The sequence below is a fragment of the Rutilus rutilus genome (assembly GCF_951802725.1).
Source record: "Rutilus rutilus genome assembly, chromosome: 14".
Lineage (NCBI taxonomy): Eukaryota > Metazoa > Chordata > Actinopteri > Cypriniformes > Leuciscidae > Rutilus > Rutilus rutilus.
The window spans coordinates 19450246-19470296 of record NC_140219.1 but is presented as its reverse complement, the minus strand read 5'-3'; the positions used below and the strand labels follow the sequence as shown (position 1 = coordinate 19470296).

General features: G+C 43.8%; 1 protein-coding gene across 1 annotated transcript in view; it reads right to left on the bottom strand.

Annotated features, from left to right (window-relative positions):
* Window positions 1-1216: 1216 nt before the first annotated feature.
* The window catches only part of gpc3 (glypican 3), a 155204-nt gene continuing 136369 nt past the window's right edge, over window positions 1217-20051 (bottom strand). The window contains exon 8 of the mRNA XM_084430527.1: window positions 1217-4762. Within this exon, the coding sequence (XP_084286653.1) occupies window positions 4584-4762 (179 nt within the window). The 3' untranslated portion in view covers window positions 1217-4583. The remainder of the gene's footprint in view (window positions 4763-20051) is intronic.

The window sequence follows — 20051 nt, the reverse complement described above, 5'->3', positions numbered from 1 at the left end:
TACCAAGTGTAACGAATTCACTATATCCTATATTTGTAAAATTCTTTACTTTTAAATTTTTACTACATTATATATCTGCATTACATAAAAAAATAACAAAAATTAAAATATTACCAAACATTGTCTATTGGTTGTATATTGATTTTTTTCTTCTTTCTGGCATACAAATGGAAATAACCATATTTCTATTTAGTACAGTACTAGATTAAATAACTAATGCAAATAATTACTTATTAATTAGATTGTTATGGCCAACAAAAATGATAGATTAAGTACATTTCCATTTTACAAACCTAAATTGATCGCAGACAATGAAATTTTGATGAATTTTCAAAGAAATGTGTTGCTCTAGCTTGTTTTAATTAACGAAATTGAATAAACACCAAAAAAAAAAAAATAATATTTGAGTGCATTATCATAGTGGCCCATTAGTACGAAGATGGTTTTCACCCGCAGAATCGCAAAAACGTCAATAAACTAGTAAGAATTTCTGTAGAACACAATTAGCCTGACTAACTGTGCCACCATAAACAAAGAAGACCAGTTGGTCCTAAAAATGGGGGATCCCTGTATAGCCACTTTATTACCCTAAGAAAACATTCAACCTGCGCATTTCAATGGGCCTGTTTGCCCATTCTCACTCGTCCATTAACATTCAGAGAGTAACCAACAGCCCCGCTCAGCCCCTCTGCTGCTCTCTCGCCTGATAACCGGCCTCTCTTCACTGCTTTAGGGGAGAAAAGACCAGAGGGACACAACAGGATCTGAATCCACGAAAAACTGAAAAATCACCCTTGCAGTCAGATTAGGTTAGTAACGAGATAAAGTCTGTTAAAAACACCGGGGGATTGTTTGTGTGCGTGTGGGTGGGGAGGGGTGACAGAATATAAACACAGACTAAATAAGGTTTAATTTGCAACTGTAAGTGTGAGGCACCACAGGTGTGTCTGACAGCTTGGGTCAGCTGAGAGGAGATCATCAAGACAAAATGGAGATGAGTGGAGTTGATAATATGCTATTCATTTGCATTCACTTTATGTAGGAAAACATGCATTTTTAGATACTACTGAAAGACTGAATGTCGAAAAGACACTCCTCAACTGGTTGGAATGAGAATTGCATATAGATATGAACACATACAGTACAATACACACTACATTCACTAGTGTGAAACTTTAAAAAAGCTCCATAAAAACTGTAGGTTTTCACAAACAAACTATAAAAACAACATCACAACTGCAACTTAAATTTTTTTATTTGATTATCATTTACATGGAAATTTTTAAATGATAACACATGTACTTTTTTGTCACAAATAAACAGTATTTGTACTCTGAACGTTCATTTTTGACATTTGAAAAGCTGTATTGACAATCAAACATTCTGTACACTGGGTTTCCCAGAAGAGCATGTAGAGGCAGGACAGTTTCTCCACTAATATAAGGTCTGAGTAACTGTACCCTGGAGTGAATCAAGGGCTCCATTTTACCCCCCTCCCCCGTCGCTCTGGTTATTGAACGACTCAAGCCAAGCTCAAGTACTCAGATGTGCCAAATGGCCCCTGAATGCACCCCCACTGTGCAATCAGTACCAGTATAAACAGTACTGCAGAATTCAGAGTTTAATTACGGCACTCGACACATTCCATTACTGGCAAAAGCACATCCTTCATTTAATACATACTGTAATGACAACAAGCTATTTGTTTCAATTAAACTGAGATTTTTGTATATCAATCCCTCGGCCATAGTTTGCTTTTAAAGTTTGTATGCTTTTTTCTTTCAAACTGAATGTATGATGCCTTCTTGCAGCCTAGTTTTTATTACTTTTACAATTTTACATAAAGCATATCACTGTTAAAACCCTTAACTAACTGTCTTTTCTGAATACATAAAATTGTGGTATTTTAATTTGTAAGAACTTAAACTCAAATTTGATTTATTTCTTATAATGTGAAATAAACAGAAAGCTCAAATAAACAGAAGTTCTAAGTTTACACAGATGCGAAACAATTGCTGCAACCAGGAAATGATTGCCTTACAATTGGCCTCTACCTGTGACTCATTAAAATAACCACCACATTTTCAGGATAAAACCCCACAGTTAAGTGATCATTATCTAGGCTGTGGATCTGAAGGACAGCTGTGAAAATGAAGACAAAAGAGCATTACCGAGAAATCGGAGCTAAAGTAAAACAAATGTTTGAATTAGGAAATGGGCAAAACGCATTATCCAAGTGTCTGGATGTCCCAGCGGGCACTGTTGGCACAATTATCAGTAGGTGAGGGCTAAATCAAACCATCCAGACATTGCCACAAAGAGATCGTCCCTCAAGACTCTGCGCACTAACAAGGAGACCTGTGAGGGAAGCTACAGAGAAGCCAGTGATAAGTGAAGGCGCACCAGTCAACCATATCAAGAGCTCTGCGTATCACTGGCCTGTTGGGGAGGGGGGCACAAAAGATCGCATTGCTCCTAAAGAATCACATAAAAACATAACTGCAGCCTCAGCCTGGCAAGAAGCATAATATTGACCGAGTTGCAATGTGTGAAAAGATTTCATAGTCAAATGCGACCAACGTTGTCAAGATGTGGCGAGACGTGTGTTGTAAAACACTGTATTCACCTTAAAGAAAACACCATTCTCACTGTAAAGACTGGTAGTGCTGTGAAGTCTGGGGTGTCTTATTAACCCAAAACAAAGAATTGATACAAGAAAACATGTTTTGTCTGTTACAAAACTAAACTTGAGGATAAAGTTTCAGCAGGACAGGAACTCATGGGTAATTCGCCACTAGTAATATGGGTTTTTAGTCAAACTTAGCTGTCTATGCTGTAGAAAGGTGAAACGTTTTCTGAAATAGGGGAAACAGAAAATCAACTGTGGCGTTTCCTTTTGCCAAAAACTTTTGGTGGCACCCTACTATTGATCCGAGTGGGAATACCAAAATGCGGAAGCTCGATCTGTAGTTTTAACAAAAAATGGATCTGTCTAAAGTCCGCCGGATGAGGCAAAATGGTGTGTCTTTCAGCAAACCTTGTTTTAAGGGATTTGAAAATAATCATCTGCCTATTGGTATGGTATCGGCCAAAAGTGTAACCACCAATAGTTACATGCATTAAACTGTCAAAATGAAGGTGAAACACTTGGACAAACAGATAGTTCTGCCCCAAACTCAAGCCGCTAGTTGAATCAGAAGTTGACATGACCGCTAAAGCAAACAGTGTTTTGAAAAAGCCCAGAGTTTACACTTCTCAAGGACGTCAAAATGGATTTGGATAGCACACAATAAATAAATACAATAAATAAATTACACCCTTCACCTTTAAAATGATTTTGTTTAGGTACTTTGAAATAATATTAAAAAAAGGAAAACATTAATGATTGTACTCTAGTCAAATAAATATTGGTAAAGTCTGAAAACATTGTGTATCATTCCAAGTTGGTGGAGTCTAACACAACGAGGCTGATTCTTTCCGTTTGTTTAAAACACTTCTTCACACTTAACAGAAGATGACATGCCTTTAAGCACTGCACAGAGATCAGTAATGAATTACGTCACAGGTTATGAAAGGAAAACAACGTCCATAGGTTTCCCATTCTGATCTAAAATGACAGCATTAGCCCTTTGTATATGGAGATATCCAGAAACAGAAAAGCTTACAAATGCACAGATCCATCAAGCCATCAACATGCCGCATCTTTCCTTGAATGCAAATGCTACGGTGACCTGGGAAAGGATTGGAGGAAAAGAAACAACAGGAAGTGTCGAGGGTGTCCATTTAAGAGAACGCTTTAATCACACGATCATAATGCAAGGATAGAGGAAATGGAAGAAAAAGGAAGAGAGATAATGAGAGACTAAATCAAAGAGAGATTATAAAATACCACAATTTCTGAAAGGGAAAGTCAGCATTCTAATAAAACAGTTTAAAAGCATTTTTTTGTAAATGAAGTACAGCTGTGTCGCGCTGTAAGGAGAGGGTTTCACAACGACATGCCGATGCCTTGATGTCCTCCACTCCAAGGGTCATTTACTGCACAGGAAATGAGTGGCCGAGGAGAAGCTCACTGCAGTGTGTGTGAGAGACAGTCTGCGCCACTAGGGTTGTACGTTGTACGTGTTCTCAGACTCTGTCAGTCACGCTTCCTTCTCTTTAAGTGTGCCCATTCACTCACAAAAGCTGAGCCTCTTTGTCTTTTCAAAAGCGATTTAGCTCCTTTTCCTCCAGAAGGCTTTGGCCTTTGTGTAAAACTGCATGTGTATAGCAAAGGGGAGGCGATGCTCAATGTAAAACACATGGCTGTTGTGTGGCATATGAGCATGGAGGGAAAGAACATGATTATTGTATGTGTATGTGTATGTAATGCTCTTCATGCAAGAATGACTTCATAGTCTGAGCGTGGTAGGGGATACTGAAATCCTCAGGTCCACACAAAATATATAAAAGAAGAGGTTCATATAGTAAGACTTGAGGCTGAGAAGAGGAAAAGTTCTCGTCCTTGGCCAAAAATCACGGAGCCTTATGTACACATGGGCATCAGTATCGTTTCTGATCAAACTTGTTTGAAGATGGATTCATCACTGAAGACCCAATGTTATGAGGATGATGATGGTAAAGATGAAGGTTGCACTAGGAACGTATGCCGCCCGTGCCGCTCCAGGTATGGAAGCTCCGCCGCGTCCGTCTTTAGCCAGTCTGGGAGTCAGGAGCAACTCGTGAAGCGTCAAGTCATCAATTGCCAAGTTATCTGCCAAATCTTAGAAAGAGAGAGAGAGAGAGAGAGAGGGAGAGAGAGAAATTATATGGATGGATATGCAGCATAAAACTGTTTCAAAGCCTGATTGAGTGCTGTAATAATTACATCAATTAATATTTGTTAAAAAAGTTATTATATGGCTTCAAAAGTCCCGTATAGAATGCATGGCTCTAATGAGTCTCTTTCTACTGAATCAAACACATTTTGGACAATCAGTGTAGTCTGATTACTGAACGAATGACTACTGTGTCTGTATTATTTTAAGTTATGCAAACAAATACAGTGCAACTAGTGTAGTCTGATTCCCGAACAAATGACTTGAGTTGGATCAAACACATTACGAACAATCAGTGTAGTCCGATGCCTGAACAAATGACTCAAAGAGTCTGTTATTTTAAGTAAAGCAAACACATGCAGCACAACCAAATGTAGCATGTAGTGTAGACAATTAATGACTCATTAATCATGATCATTAATCATGACTGAATCAAACACATTCTGAACAATCAGTGTAGTTTAAATTCCTGAATGAATGACTCTAATGAGTCTGTTCTTTTGAGAGAATCAAACCAATGCAGCACAACTAAATGTAGTCCGATTCCTGAACGAATGACAATTTGATTAGGTTCTTTTTACTGAATCAAACACATTCTGAACAATCAGTGTAGTTCAATTCCTGAATGAATTACTCTGATGAGTCAGTTATTTTGAGCGAATCAAACCAATGCAGCGCAACCTGACAACCTGACACAACCCGAACGAATGACAAGTCAGTTCTTTTTTAGAGAATCAAACACATCAGACTATAACTATCATAACAACCATTACATTCTTTACAATTCACTTTCCTACTGTTTTCTGTGTGTGTTTTCTGTGAGTTTTCACAACTGCAATGTGTCACTAAAATATTCAGTAGTTATTTTTGAGACATGTATGATAGAATGTATGTGAATCTGCTCTTTTTTTTAAGGTGTTTGTACCCCGTGATTAAATTTTGAACCTTTCCAGTCATCTTGGCGACGTATGTGTGCTTACTTAGTCTGGAAAAATAGCTACTTCCTCTAATAACCAGTCATTAGTTTTGTTATGTCGTCATCTTACTGGAGTGAGGAATATGGCAGCATTCCATTTTAAAACCATTTAACAATCGTTTTCTTCACTAAAAGAAAAATATCTTTTCATTTATCCCAGCATCTACAGATGAGGTGTATTGTCTGGGAAATCAGCCATGAGGGAGACAGAACTATGAGGTGAAAATTATGAAAAGGAAAGAGGATATCAAGTATGGAGAAGCACGCCAGCTATTTGTCCCCTGTGAAGTGTCTCCCTACGCTGAGGAGAATCTTATTCGTTCAACACACACACACACACACACACACGAGCTGTGGCTGATATATACACGCATGCTCCCCCGCCTTATGTAGCACATACCTCAAATTCCTGCTCTCCATCTGACATAACTAAACCATATAGGCAATATACACTGAAATAATTGAATATCTAGGATTTAAACCTGGAAATAAACAGTGTTTTAGAATTTTGTAAAAATGTAAACGTAAAAATAGACTGAATAGGAAAAGACTTTAAGGTCACTAATCAAATTAAACAGATTTGTGACATTGATCATGTGACTGGGTGCGAATGGTCAGATGTTATTAAGGAGTTCATGTTGCTCTTTGGATCATTTTCAAATCATGCTGGAGAACACAAACCCGTGGAGTTCATGTCAACTTGAGTGCTGCTCATTAAATACTGAGACGTTCTCAGATTTGTTCATTTTTCAGTTAAGCATTTCAATCAAGTTATGCTGCAAAAACTGTAAACTTAAAAAAAAAAAAAAACGAATAAATTAGACAAATGGAAAACAGAAGTAAAGATTAAAAGTGCTTTACAATGTCATATGATCAAACAACACTACAAGAATAAGAAAATGCATAAAACATGGTAGATCGTTCTCATAATCTTATTTTAATTTGCCCTTATTAAAGGTGCAGTGTAGCCTGGCTAACATCAGACCTCGTCTCATTGAGACATGGTCTGGGAACCACATGTTCATTTTCTCGTATTTGAGGCGTGGTTTATGAATGCCCAGAGCCGTTTATTGGGCGCTACGAATGTCTATCAAATGCGCCTGTACGTAGCTCATAGCCAATCGTTTCAATTATACCAGATGACGTATGTAGAGCGGCAGAGATTTATGTGTACACGATGGCGTTCAGCGACTAAACTACTTAGAACACTATCTAAGGCTGCATCGAAAGGTAACTTTGCGTCTGCTGCCATGTTGGATCCATAGATATAAACAAACTGCTTCGGTGTGTCGCATAGACGTCGTCATTGTCTTGCTGCTCACTCCCCGTTCTGTGATTGGTTCCCTTTTTGAGGGGAAAATCTGGTCCATGGTGTCCAGGCTGCCTAGCAGCGTGAATAAAATTGCGCTGCGCGCAAGGCAGCATGGGGAAACCCAGGCTAGGTGCAGTGTGCGATTTCTGAGAAACACTGTTGATATTTGAAATCAACCCAAACAAACACACCCCTCTCTTCATCGCTCCGCCCCCAAAATGCATGAACATGCAATGCAAGAATCTCTTTATTATAGCAGAAGCAAAGCAAAATAATGCTTCGCGAAAAATAAAGTGAAGATGAATGAACGACAAGGAAGAACAAAAAATAAACACACAGTACACAAGAGTATATACTGTACAAACAAGAGTTGGTTGTTATAGTCACCAGCAGCACAGACAAACAATGACACTCAAAACTGTTCTGTTACTATAGCTTACATTACAACAACAGCATATCTTGGTTCTGTGAAACAGCAAAAGCTGAATATTACATGAAATCACACAGTAATTACACAGTAATACCATTGTCATTGAACCAGGTTTTGGTTCTTTTGGCAGTGTGGGCAGGTGCAAATCCTGCTGGAAAATGAAGTCAGCATCTCCATAAAGCTTGTCTGATGAAGGAAGCATGAAGTGCTCTGAAAATGTCCTGGTAGACGGCTGCGTTGAGTGGACAGCACAGTGGACCAACACCAGCCGATGACATGGCTCCCCAAACCAACACAGACTGTGGAAACTTCACACTGGACTTCAAGCATCTTGGATTGTGTGCCTCTCCATTCTTCCTCCAGACTCTGGGACCTTGGTTTCCAAATGAGATGCAAAATTTGCTCTCATCAGAAAAGAGGACTTTGGTCCACTGTGCTTTATTAAATCCAGAGTCAACGCAGCCGTCTACCAGGACATTTTCAGAGCACTTCGTGCTTCCTTCATTTTCCAGCAGGATTTGCACCTGCCCACACTGCCAAAATAACCAAAACCTGGTTCAATGACCATGGTATCACTGTGTAATTACTGTGTGATTTCATGTAATATTCTAATTTTCTGGGATTTTGATTTTGTGGGTTTCATAAGCTGTAAGCCATAATCATCAACATTATAACAAATAAAGGCTTGAAATATCTCACTTTGCATGTAATGAGTCTATATAATATATTAGTTTCACTTGTTAAGTTGAATTCTTGAAATAAATCAACTTTTTGATGATATTCTAATTTTATGACCAGCACCTGTATATATATATATATATATATATATATATATATATATTGTAATAGAATTGCCAATAGTCTGAAGTCTTTTGAGCTCATTTAATTATCTGAACACCAAGATGAGAGACGCATTTTCACCCACTATATGTAAACACACAATTGCCGAACATAACAAATGCAGTCTGTGGACACTTGTTTGTATGCTGATATTCTCTGCAATACATTGACTGGAAACTAAGATGTATTCAGTCTCATCTACTAAGATCAAATGCCATATTTAATACCCTCCTCACCAGCGTCTTCAAGTTGCTTCCTTCGTTTGTGGGGAATTTAACCCCACAGGGAGGAAGTCCACCATTTGGGCCAGCGGCTGCATAGTGGTGGGATCAACAGGAAGGCATACAGCTTAATTAATTCTAGGCCCTGAACTCAGCATGCCAGCCAGTGAGAACCAGGCCGAGAGCAGGAAAAAGATGGAGGCCGTCTCTCAGGGGGTCCTCTGGATGCCCGGGGGCCCATTTCAGCACAGTCGACTTTAAAACAGAGGAAGGAGGCAAATAAATAAAGCCTCGGCGCTGAAACCTCCTTGAGATTTCTGTGCAATTACGACAGAGCTTGAACGCGAGCCAGAAAACAATTAACTTTTTCTTTCCCTCCGTCCACTGACAAGCCAGCGGTTAGACATTCCACGGACCCTGAAAGGCTGATTTTTCATTGTGACAGCGGCACACTGTACCACTAGTCCAATTAAAGCAGAGGTGTAATTCAATACAGCTTTTATATACACTACACCCTAAATCAGACGAGGTGTCGTGTGCATAGGAATGAAAGTGAATAATGTGTGTGTGTGTTATTGTTTGCTGTGCGAGTACGGAGAGGTGTGAGTCACTGAGTAAAACCCCAAATGTTCATAAAAATAATAGGGGTGGGGGTCTGGATGCAGCAGCCAAAAGAAACGACACAGAGTGCAAACTGTGTATAACCCAACTCCACAATGTGACCAATAATATCCAGTTATAATGAGCTGTGAACACTTGCGAATAATAATGTGAGTGACGGGATCCACAGAATGGTTGATGGCCCGGTTGACATTTGTTTTGGATCTGGTATCCACACAATGGCAATTAGTTGGATGGATATGTGAAGGCTGGCATGCTAAATATAGAAAACAGAAAATCCTACAGACAACGAATGAGCATGAGATAGTCTAACCAATGGCACAAAGGCTTGCAAAGGCTATCAATTTTCAGCAGTATCAGTCTCCAGGGCTCTCCTCCACCATGCATGCAGAGCTCTGACTGGCTTTATCACAGAGTTACGAGCTCCAGTTACGACACGGGTCAGAGGTCAACAGTCAGCCATTGATTGCTAATGGTGGGCTTGGACCAGCTCAATCCCCGCAGCGCACTACATCACAGGCACAGCAAACAGGAACACAGAAACAAGTTTTAAATGTTTATTGCAGCACTCCATAGTAAGAATAAGACATTAGCTGACTGCTTTAGAGGACTAGTTTGTTTCAAGACTTGGTTTAAGAAGATTTATAAGCTCTTGGTGTTTAAAGAGAGGCGATGAGGGTGTTTAAGTGCTTTGCGCTGCTTAACTCAAGAGGACAATCTTTGTTCTTCCAAACAACAAACAAACCTACGCCAACCCCAAGCGTGAGGATAATTCTTATTAGGGTGCATCCTACTACTACTACAGCTCATACTTGGGGATAGAGATTTCAACAACTTAAACTTACGGTTTAGAGACCTTTTGACATTAATAGGGTTTTGTGGATTTTAGGTTATGTCTAAGAGCATTGAATCTACACTACCGCTCAAAAGATGCTAAAAATGTAATATTGTGAAATATTATTACAATTTAAAACAACTGTTTTTAAAGTAATGTTTTATAAAATGTAATTTATTCCTTGTGATGGCAAAGCTGAATTTTCAGCATCATTACTCCAGTATTCAGTGTCACATGATCCTTCAATAATCATTCTAACATGCTGATTTGATTGTCAAGAAACATTTATTATCATTATCAATGTTGAAAACAGTTGTGCTGCTTAATATTTTGTTGGAACCGTGATATCATTTTTTTTTTTCAGATTATTCTTTGATGAATGGAAAGATCAAAATGACTAAGGTTCCATTAGTTAATATTAGTTAACTACTTTAGTTAACATGAACTAAGAATGAGCAATACGTCTACAGCATTTATTAATCTTAGGGAATGTTAATTTCAACATTTATTAATACATTATTTAAATAAAATGTTGTATTTGTTAACATTAGTTAACAAGTAAAGGTTAGTAAAGGGATAGTTCACCCAAAAATGAAAATTCTGTCATCATTTACTCACCTTTATGCTGTTCCAAACCTGTATAAATGTCTTTGTTCTGCTCTACACAAAGGAAGATATTTGGGAGAATGTTTGTAACTAAACAGATCTTGGGCCCCATTGACTACCATAGTAGGACAAAAAAATACTATTGTAGTCAATGGGGCCTGATATCTGTTTGGTCTGAAAATCTGATTAGAACAAAGACATTTAAACAGGTTTGGAACAACAAGAATTTTCATTTTTGGGTGAACTATCCCTGTGAACTAACATGAACATTCAATGAACAGCTGGATTTTTATTAACTAACATTAACAAAGATTAATAAATACAGTAACAAATGTATTGTGCATTGTTAGTTCATGTTATAGTTAATACATTTAAAAACTAATGTTAACAAATGAACCCTTGTTGTAAAGTGTTACCTAATTATTTTAATTTTATTATGTCATTTTATGATGATTTAATGGGAGGGGAAGAACGCATTTAAGGAAGGACCCAAGTCTTACATTTGGGAGTGGGCTCTTTTAACTTGGGCCAGTAAGAAACCACCTTGTAACTAATCAAATTACTCAGCAACACCCTAGCAACTAAGTTCCTGCAGCAGCTAGCAAACAACCACTCAGCAACAGCAACATCCTGGGAACCATCCACAACACAATAGCATCATTACTCTGGCGAACACGGTCACATTTTCTTCATAAGAAAAGTAATACATAACTTGATTTTAAACTAGAGCTCATTTGGCACTAAAGTGTACACATATACTAAGCTCAGAGGTATGGTTCTGATGAATTAAAAAGAGAAATACTGCCTCTCTCATCAGTCTGGCCTACATAGTTAATGTATACAGTCTCCATGCAGAACATTCATCAAAATCTAATAGCTCTTTAGAGAGATTCAAAAGGTTTTGAAATGCACTTCAACACAGAGCACAGGATCTCTGCCAACTCCCAGACAGACCTCCACTCCACCTGGACATACAGTTGCTGTGTTTATTCTGGAGCTCCCATCCGCCTTACAGGTGTTCACCAGGACTAGATAAGTACATGGAATGTCAGTCTCCAAACACAGGTGCTGCTTATGAAAGTGGCCAATACTGCTTTACATTGCTGCTACATTTGTGAAGCCGGGGTTATGAAAACACACAGAATGACAAAAATGTTATAGAGCATTCCTTCAGCATAAATGTCTTTTAGATATCAGACAAGACGCAGCCATCTGATCATTATTCTTCCCAGATATCTTTTTATTTTAATAGCAGTTTAAGTATCATATATAAAGCCACTTTATTATAAATCACAAAATATCATTAGACTGTGCTACTGACTTGGCTTTTATGAGCGATTATGGTGATTTAGATGCACTGTCTGGAACCAATAAAGCACATTTTGTGCTGTGCAGGTGTCAAATGAGACATTTTCATTTCCAAATGTTTCATATCAATATCCTTTCCTGACAGACATTAAGATACAAAGCATACAGACTTTTATTGCCAGACCCAAAATATTGCTCTAGGGTTACACTCAATGAGCACACAAATGATTTTATTGCAAAAAACTAATTTTTGCAATACTCCGCCGTTCAAAGGTTTGGGTCCGTATGTTTTTTTTTAAAGACATTAACCCTTTTATTCAATAAGTTATTTATAATGTTACAAAATATTTCTATTTTAAATAAATGCTGTTCTTTTGATCTTTCTATTCATCAAATAATCCTGAAGAAAAAAAAGTCACGGTTTCCACAAAAATATAAGCAGCACAACTTTTTTTTAACATTGATAATAATGAGAAATGTTTCTTGCAAATCATCATATTAGAATGATTTCTGAAGGATCATGTGACACTGAAGACTGGAGTAATGATGCTGAAAATACAGCTTTGCCATTTCAGGAATAAATTACATTATCACTGTATTTTGATCAAATAAATGCAGCCTTGGTGAGCAAAAGAGACTTCTTTCAACAATATTTGAAAAACATACCAACTCCAAACGTTTGAATGGTGTATGTCATAAATAAAACCTGATATTTCAGAGCCTCTAACACCTCTATCTCAACAAACGTAAGACCCTCTGTGAACACACTCTATGCTCACATATGCAGCTCAGTCAGTGTCTCTGGCCGAAGCTGCTGCTGCTTCTGGTGAGGACAGAGGGAGGAATGTGAGCATATGTCTCCACACCCATCAGTCTGACCACAGGCCCACTCCAGCAGGCAGCCAGCAGCTCGCCAAGAAAAACTAGCCAGCCATGAGGAGGCCAAGACACAGTTACAGAACACTGAGACGCAGCTAAAGCACATCCAGACAGAGACGCCGAGTGTCACACTGAGCAACAGCAATGCTGTGATATGTTGTTTACAGCGGGAATGATTCTTTTGTACCTGCTTCAGTTATAGAAAAAACACTGAGACATTTGTGTAAACTACCATTCAAAGTTTGGAGTCAGTAAGATATATATATTACTTTTTTTTTGAAAGACATTAACATATACTTTTATTCATCAAAGATGCACTATATAAATCAAAAGTGACAGGGAAGACATTTATAATGTTTCAAAAGAATTATATTTCAAACAAATTCTGTTTTATCAAATTTTCTATTAATCATGAAAATATGGTTTCCACAAAATATTCATTGATAATAATTGTTTCTTGAGCATCAAATCAGAATATTAGAATGATTTCTGAAGGATCATGTGACACTGAAGACTGAAGTAATGATGCTGAAAATGTAGCTTTGCATCACAGGAAAAAGCACATGTGAAGCATACTTATAAAGCACATATGCCTTATTATTCTATATCCCTTAATCCTTAATCCTTAATCCAAAGGTAAAGAAATTCATACAGTTTTGAAACAACTTGAGGGTGTGTACGTAATGACAGAATTTTCATTTTTAAGTGAACTTTTCCTTTAAGTTAAATACCTAAACTTAAAGGAAAAGTTCACTTAAAATGTTTAATTCTGTCATCATGGACACACCCTCAAGTTGTTTCAAAACTATATGAATTTCTTTCTTCTGCTGAACACAAAGGAAGATATTTTAAAGAATGTCGGTAACCAGACAGTTGTTTGACCCCATTGACTTCCATAGTAAGAAAATAAATACTGGAAGTCAATGGGGTCCATCAAATGTTTGGTTACCGACATTCTTCAAAATATCTTCTTCTGTGTTCAGCAGAAGTAAGAAATTCATACAGTTTTGAAACAACTTGAGGGTGAGTAAATAATGACAGAATTTTCATTTTTAAGTGAACTATTTCTTTAACAACTACCTTAATAACTAATAATAAGCAGTAATAAGGAGTTCTCTTACGAGAGGTCTCTCGTACTGCGTAAGATATCTTACGCTAGGGGAAAATCCTTTTTCCGCGAGATATTGAAGCCAAAAATTATCCTTAATTTTGTAATAATGCAAAACGCGTTGCGGCAGCATGCAGACATAGGCGAGACAGCTCGCGCGCCTATTGGCTGCTCTGCGGCAACTGCAGCAGCCTATCGAGCGAGGCCTGGCGTGACGCCAGACCCAATCAGGGCACTTCGCGCCCGCTGCGTCACGTCCCGCCGAAATGGGCGTGGTCTAGGCCTATAAATACCGCTCGCAGGCAGCTATTATCTGATTTTTCATCCTTCAAGCGAAGCACACGCATCGCTGGAGCCGGAGAAGAAGCCGCGCCGTCTGAGAGAGAGCACCTTCAGCGGGACGAGTCACTGAAGTCGCTGGCCGCGCCGCCTTCCTGCCTTCCTGCTGCGCTTTCCGGCGCTTATATCCTTTCTATTACTCTGTACTTTTGTGTGTGTGTGTCGCGGCGGCGACACACACTAGAGCTAGCGTCTTTTTAAAGATGCCTTCCTGCGGCTCGTGCAGAGCCACACTCAGCGACGGGGACCGCCACGTGATTTGCGTTTCCTGCCTGGGTGAGGAACATGCAGCTCTCGCGCTCGCTGACGGCGGCTGCCCTCACTGCGAGCTGATGGCAATGGCGACTCTGAGGACTTGCCTAGCCTTCTTCACCGAGACTGCTCCCCCGCCCGCCGCGGCGTCGCGCCGTAAAAAGCGCCGTGCCCAGCGGGCCCCGGAACCCTCCCTCAGCCGCCAAAGCTCGCCGGTTCGCCCGCTTGCTTCCCCGGCTTCGTCACCCTCGCTTCCTGACGGACAGCGGCCGCCGTCTGCCGCCGCTTCCGTTGACATCGTGGATGAGGAAGCCCTGCTGGGAGAGGATGATTCCTGCTCTATCCTGGCGTCAGGCAGTGAGGATTGGGCGGGCTCTGAGGACCCCGCGCCCCCTGCCCGCATGTCTTCAGGCAAGAGAGCGTCCATCGAGACGGAGCTCACGCGAGTACTCGCACAGGCCGCGGCGAGCCTCGGCCTCGAGTGGTCTTCGCCTGAGCAGCCCGCTCACAACCGGCTGGATGGATTTTTCCTGCCTGGGGAGCGCGCTTCGCCTGCGTCCAGACCGGCGCCTTTTCTTCCTGAGTTACACGAAGAAGTCGCCAAGTCCTGGAACGCCCCCTATTCGGCTAGAGTGCGTCCTGCTGTTTCTTTGGCATTCTCCGCTGTTGACGATGCCAAGAACAAAGGATACCTTTCGCTGCCGCCGGTCGAAGAGGCGATAGCGGCCCACTTATGCCCGCCCTCTGCTGGACGGCGTGCTAAGTCGGCCCTACCCTCTAAAGCTTGCCGCACGACGTCAAGCCTGCTCCGCCGCGCTTTCTCCGCCGCCGGGCAAGCTGCGTCAGCGCTGCACACCATGGCAACGCTTCAGATCTTCCAGGCCGATCTCCTCCGTAAGCTGGATGAGGAAGGGCCTGACGCGATCTGCGTGCCGGACTTAAGGAGTGCCACGGACCTCGCTCTCCGTGCTACTAAGTCTGCAGCGCAAGCCATTGGACGGAATATGGCCTCTCTCACCGTGACTGAGAGACATCTTTGGCTGACGCTCTCGGAAATGGCCGAGTCTGAGCGCACCGCGTTCCTCGACGCCCCGCTTTCCGCCACAGGCCTCTTTGGATCCTCCGTCAAGGATTTCGTGGAGAGATTCGCAGAGCTTTCTCCGCCGCCGGGCAAGCTGCGTCAGCGCTGCACACCATGGCAACGCTTCAGATCTTCCAGGCCGATCTCCTCCGTAAGCTGGATGAGGAAGGGCCTGACGCGATCTGCGTGCCGGACTTAAGGAGTGCCACGGACCTCGCTCTCCGTGCTACTAAGTCTGCAGCGCAAGCCATTGGACGGAATATGGCCTCTCTCACCGTGACTGAGAGACATCTTTGGCTGACGCTCTCGGAAATGGCCGAGTCTGAGCGCACCGCGTTCCTCGACGCCCCGCTTTCCGCCACAGGCCTCTTTGGATCCTCCGTCAAGGATTTCGTGGAGAGATTCGCAGAGCTTTCTCCGCCGCCGGGCAAGCTGCGTCAGCGCTGCACACCATGGCAACGCTTCAGATCTTCCAGGCCGATCTCCTCCGTAAGCTGGATGAGGAAGGGCCTGACGCGATCTGCGTGCCGGACTTAAGGAGTGCCACGGACCTCGCTCTCCGTGCTACTAAGTCTGCAGCGCAAGCCATTGGACGGAATATGGCCTCTCTCACCGTGACTGAGAGACATCTTTGGCTGACGCTCTCGGAAATGGCCGAGTCTGAGCGCACCGCGTTCCTCGACGCCCCGCTTTCCGCCACAGGCCTCTTTGGATCCTCCGTCAAGGATTTCGTGGAGAGATTCGCAGAGGTACAGAAAGCGTCACAGGCTATGAAGCACTTCCTCCCGAAGCGCTCCAGCTCTGCAGCAGGCCGTGCGAAACCGTCTGCTCAGAGCTCACAGCCACAGCCACCGTCCACTGCCTCCACTTCACAGCGCCGCCAGGCCCGAAGCGCGAGACCGCGCTCCCGCTCATCCGGTCGCCTCCCCGCTGTACGTGGCCCGCGACCTAGGATTACGGTGAAGCCCGAGGCCCCGAAGTCGTCCTAGCACAGCTAGGAAAACGACGGTGTTTAAGTCCCGCTGCGGCCAGACTCACACCAAAGCTTTTCGCTCGTCCAGTTCCAGCAAATGTGACTGTTCCAGTGTTTTCTGCAGCCAACAAGTCGGTTCTGTCACCCGCTTGCCTGCACACAAATGCCGTTTTCACGGCTACCCAGATAAATCCCCAAAAGAGTGTATTTTCTGGTGTCCCGGCCACGGCCGATGGTGTTTCATGTGTAGTAAGAATGCCCACTGCCCAGTGCCCATCCCTACACACAAGCACAGCCTGTCACACAGGGCTCGCGCACATAAAACCGACTCAGATCGGTTGCGCTTCAAACATGGTGAAAGTGCCCACTACCCAGTGCCCACTAACACCGTGTTGTGCATGTCTCATGGTTTCTGTAAAAACGAAACCAACGTGCACTCGCTTCACGCAAGCGAACAATGTTTTCGGTGTGATAGATGTGCCCGCTGTCCCGCGCCCACATCCACACATAGACATGACAGTTCCCACGGGAACCGCCCAGCCCTCCCCCTCGCGGCTGACCACCGCAGAGGAGTCGAGCGCGGGCAATCTGCCCGCTGTTATCAGCGCGCCCCATGCCTCAAATGTCACGAGCGCGATGCTTGTGTTGCAGCACGCCGAAGCCTCTCCATCGCTGAGCGAGTGGAGCGCGCTTCGTATTCAACCCCTAGCTATCCATGCAGACGCATGGGCAAAGCTGCCCGGGGTTTTCGAAGTGGGTGCTGAACATTATAAAAAGAGGCTATTCGCTGCAGTTTCGCCGACGCCCTCGCCGCTATGTGGCGCGCGTCGAGACCACGGTAAAAACAGAAGTAGCACATTTACTTCGAGCCGAAGTGACGAAACTACTGAGCAAAGGGGCCATAGAGCCTCTCTCTCAAGTTCAGAGCGAAGGAGGGCTATACAGCAGATACTTCCTGGTACCGAAAAAAGACGGGGGTCTCAGACCCATACTAGATCTAAGGCAACTGAACAAAGTGCTTGTGAAGCGACAGTTCAGGATGCTCACGACCAGACAAATCCTTGTGCAAATTCGCCAAGGAGATTGGTTTGTGTCAATAGATCTGAAAGACGCGTATTTTCAAATACAGATAGCGTCACGTCACAGGCGATATTTGAGATTCGCCTTCGAGGGCCAGGCATATCAGTACACAGTCCTGCCATTCGGTTTGTCCCTGGCACCCCGTACATTTACGAAGTGCATGGACGCGGCGCTCGCACCCCTCAGAATGAGAGGCATACGAGTGCTGAACTATTTGGACGATTGGCTGATTCTAGCGCAATCTCGCGCAGTGCTCATAGAACACACGACCATTTTACTCGATCACCTCGAGGATTTGGGTCTCAGTGTCAATTGGGCGAAGAGCTCTCTGTTACCCAGTCAGAAGATATCTTTCCTGGGCACAGAATTGGACTCGCTGTCCATGATAGCGCGACTATCACCACAGCGCGCGGTAGACATTCAGCGCACAGCGAACGCGTTTCGCTGCGGCGCGTCTGTCCCGCTCAAGAAATTTCAGAGGATGCTAGGTCTCATGGCCTCAGCATCGTCAGTGCTCCAGCTGGGCCTGCTCCGCATGCGCCCGCTGCAGTTTTGGCTGAAAGCGCGAGTCCCACGCAGAGCGTGGGCATCCGGTTCGCTTCGCCTCAGGGTCAATCAGAAGTGCGTCACAGCTCTGAAACCTTGGAGAGCGAACGACTGGTACCAATTAGGTGTAAGCCTGGGGACTTCCTCGAGGGTGAAAGTGGTGTCCACGGACGCGTCCACCTCGGGATGGGGAGCGCTGCTCGAGGGCAGACCGTTCTTCGGCCAGTGGTCGGAACGGGAGAAGCTTCTGCACATAAACTGCCTCGAAATGCTGGCAGTAGACAACGCGCTGACGCGTTTTTGTCCCCAGATAAAAGGACGCCACGCCACGCCACATGTCTGTGGTGTCCTACATAAATCGCCAGGGCGGCCTCAGGTCCAAGAACCTGTACAGGCTGGCAGAACGCCTCCTGGTATGGGCTCAGTGCAACCTGCGCTCGCTCAGAGCAGCGCACGTGCCAGGGCTCCTGAACATAGGACCGGACAGACTGTCCAGGAACAATGTTCCGGCAGGCGAGTGGTCTCTACACCCACAGACAGTCCAACTGCTGTGGAAGAAATTCGGCAGAGCGGAAGTAGACCTGTTTGCGTCTCAAGAAAACGCTCACTGTCAGGAATTTTTCTCAAAGAGCAGGAGCGCGCTGGCCCATGTGTGGCCCCGCCGCCCGCTCTATGCTTTTCCCCCCGTCTCTCTCCTGCCTCAGGTGATAGAACGGATCAGGGAAGAAGGATGCTCAGTACTGCTGGTGGCACCGTTCTGGAAAAACCAACCTTGGTTCGAGTCGTGATGCAGTTAGCAAGTACTGCCCCGTGGCCAGTACCAGTGAGGAGAGACCTCCTCTCACAGGCCCACGGTTCGATCTGGCATCCTCACCCGGAACTGTGGTCCCTTCATGTCTGGGCCATCAACGGGTACATGTTGGACTCCCTGAAGGAGTATTAAACACGATCACGCAGGCTAGAGCTCCGTCTACGAGACGACTCTATTCCTCGAAATGGTCAGTGTTTTCGGGCTGGTGCACAGCCCGTGGTGTGTCACCCACAGACTGTGGTGTGGCGGAGGTGCTTTCCTTCCTACAAGAGCTGTTGGATGGGGGCAGGGCCCCCTCCACGCTCAAAGTTTATGTGGCGGCTATAGCAGCGTTCTCAGAAACAACGCTTGGTCAGTCAATAGGAAGGAACGATTTAGTCATCCGCTTCCTTAGAGGGGCTAAGAGACTGAATCCTCCCAGACCTCCCTCAGTCCCCGTATGGGACCTTTCTACGGTTCTGGAAGCCATGAAAGGTGCGCCATTTGAGCCTTTACAGTCAATCGATTTGAAACACCTGTCTTTCAAGACGGTGTTTTTGCTGGCTCTCGCTTCGGTGAAGCGCATAGGGGATCTGCACGCGCTCTCTGTGAGCGCGGCGTGCATGGAGTTTGGGCCTAATGACTCAAAAGTTATACTCAAACCTAAGCACGGTTATGTTCCGAAATCCCTCAACACACCGTTTAGGGCGCAGGTTATTTCCCTGTCAGCCCTACCGGTCCCTGATGAGGAAAGAGACGCGAGCCTCCTCTGCCCAGTCAGGGCATTACGAGCTTATGTGTCTCGCTCGTCTGTTTTCAGACAGACGGAGCAGCTCTTTGTTTCGTTTAGCGGACGTTCTAAGGGACTAGCCGTGTCGAAACAGAGCCTATCCAGATGGATAGTTGATGCTATAGCGCTGGCATACGCCTCCAAGGGCATGCAGTGCCCGTTGGGTGTCAGAGCGCACTCCACGAGAGGCATGGCCTCTTCGTGGGCCTGGTCAAGTGGGATTGCCTTGCAAGATATTTGTATGGCG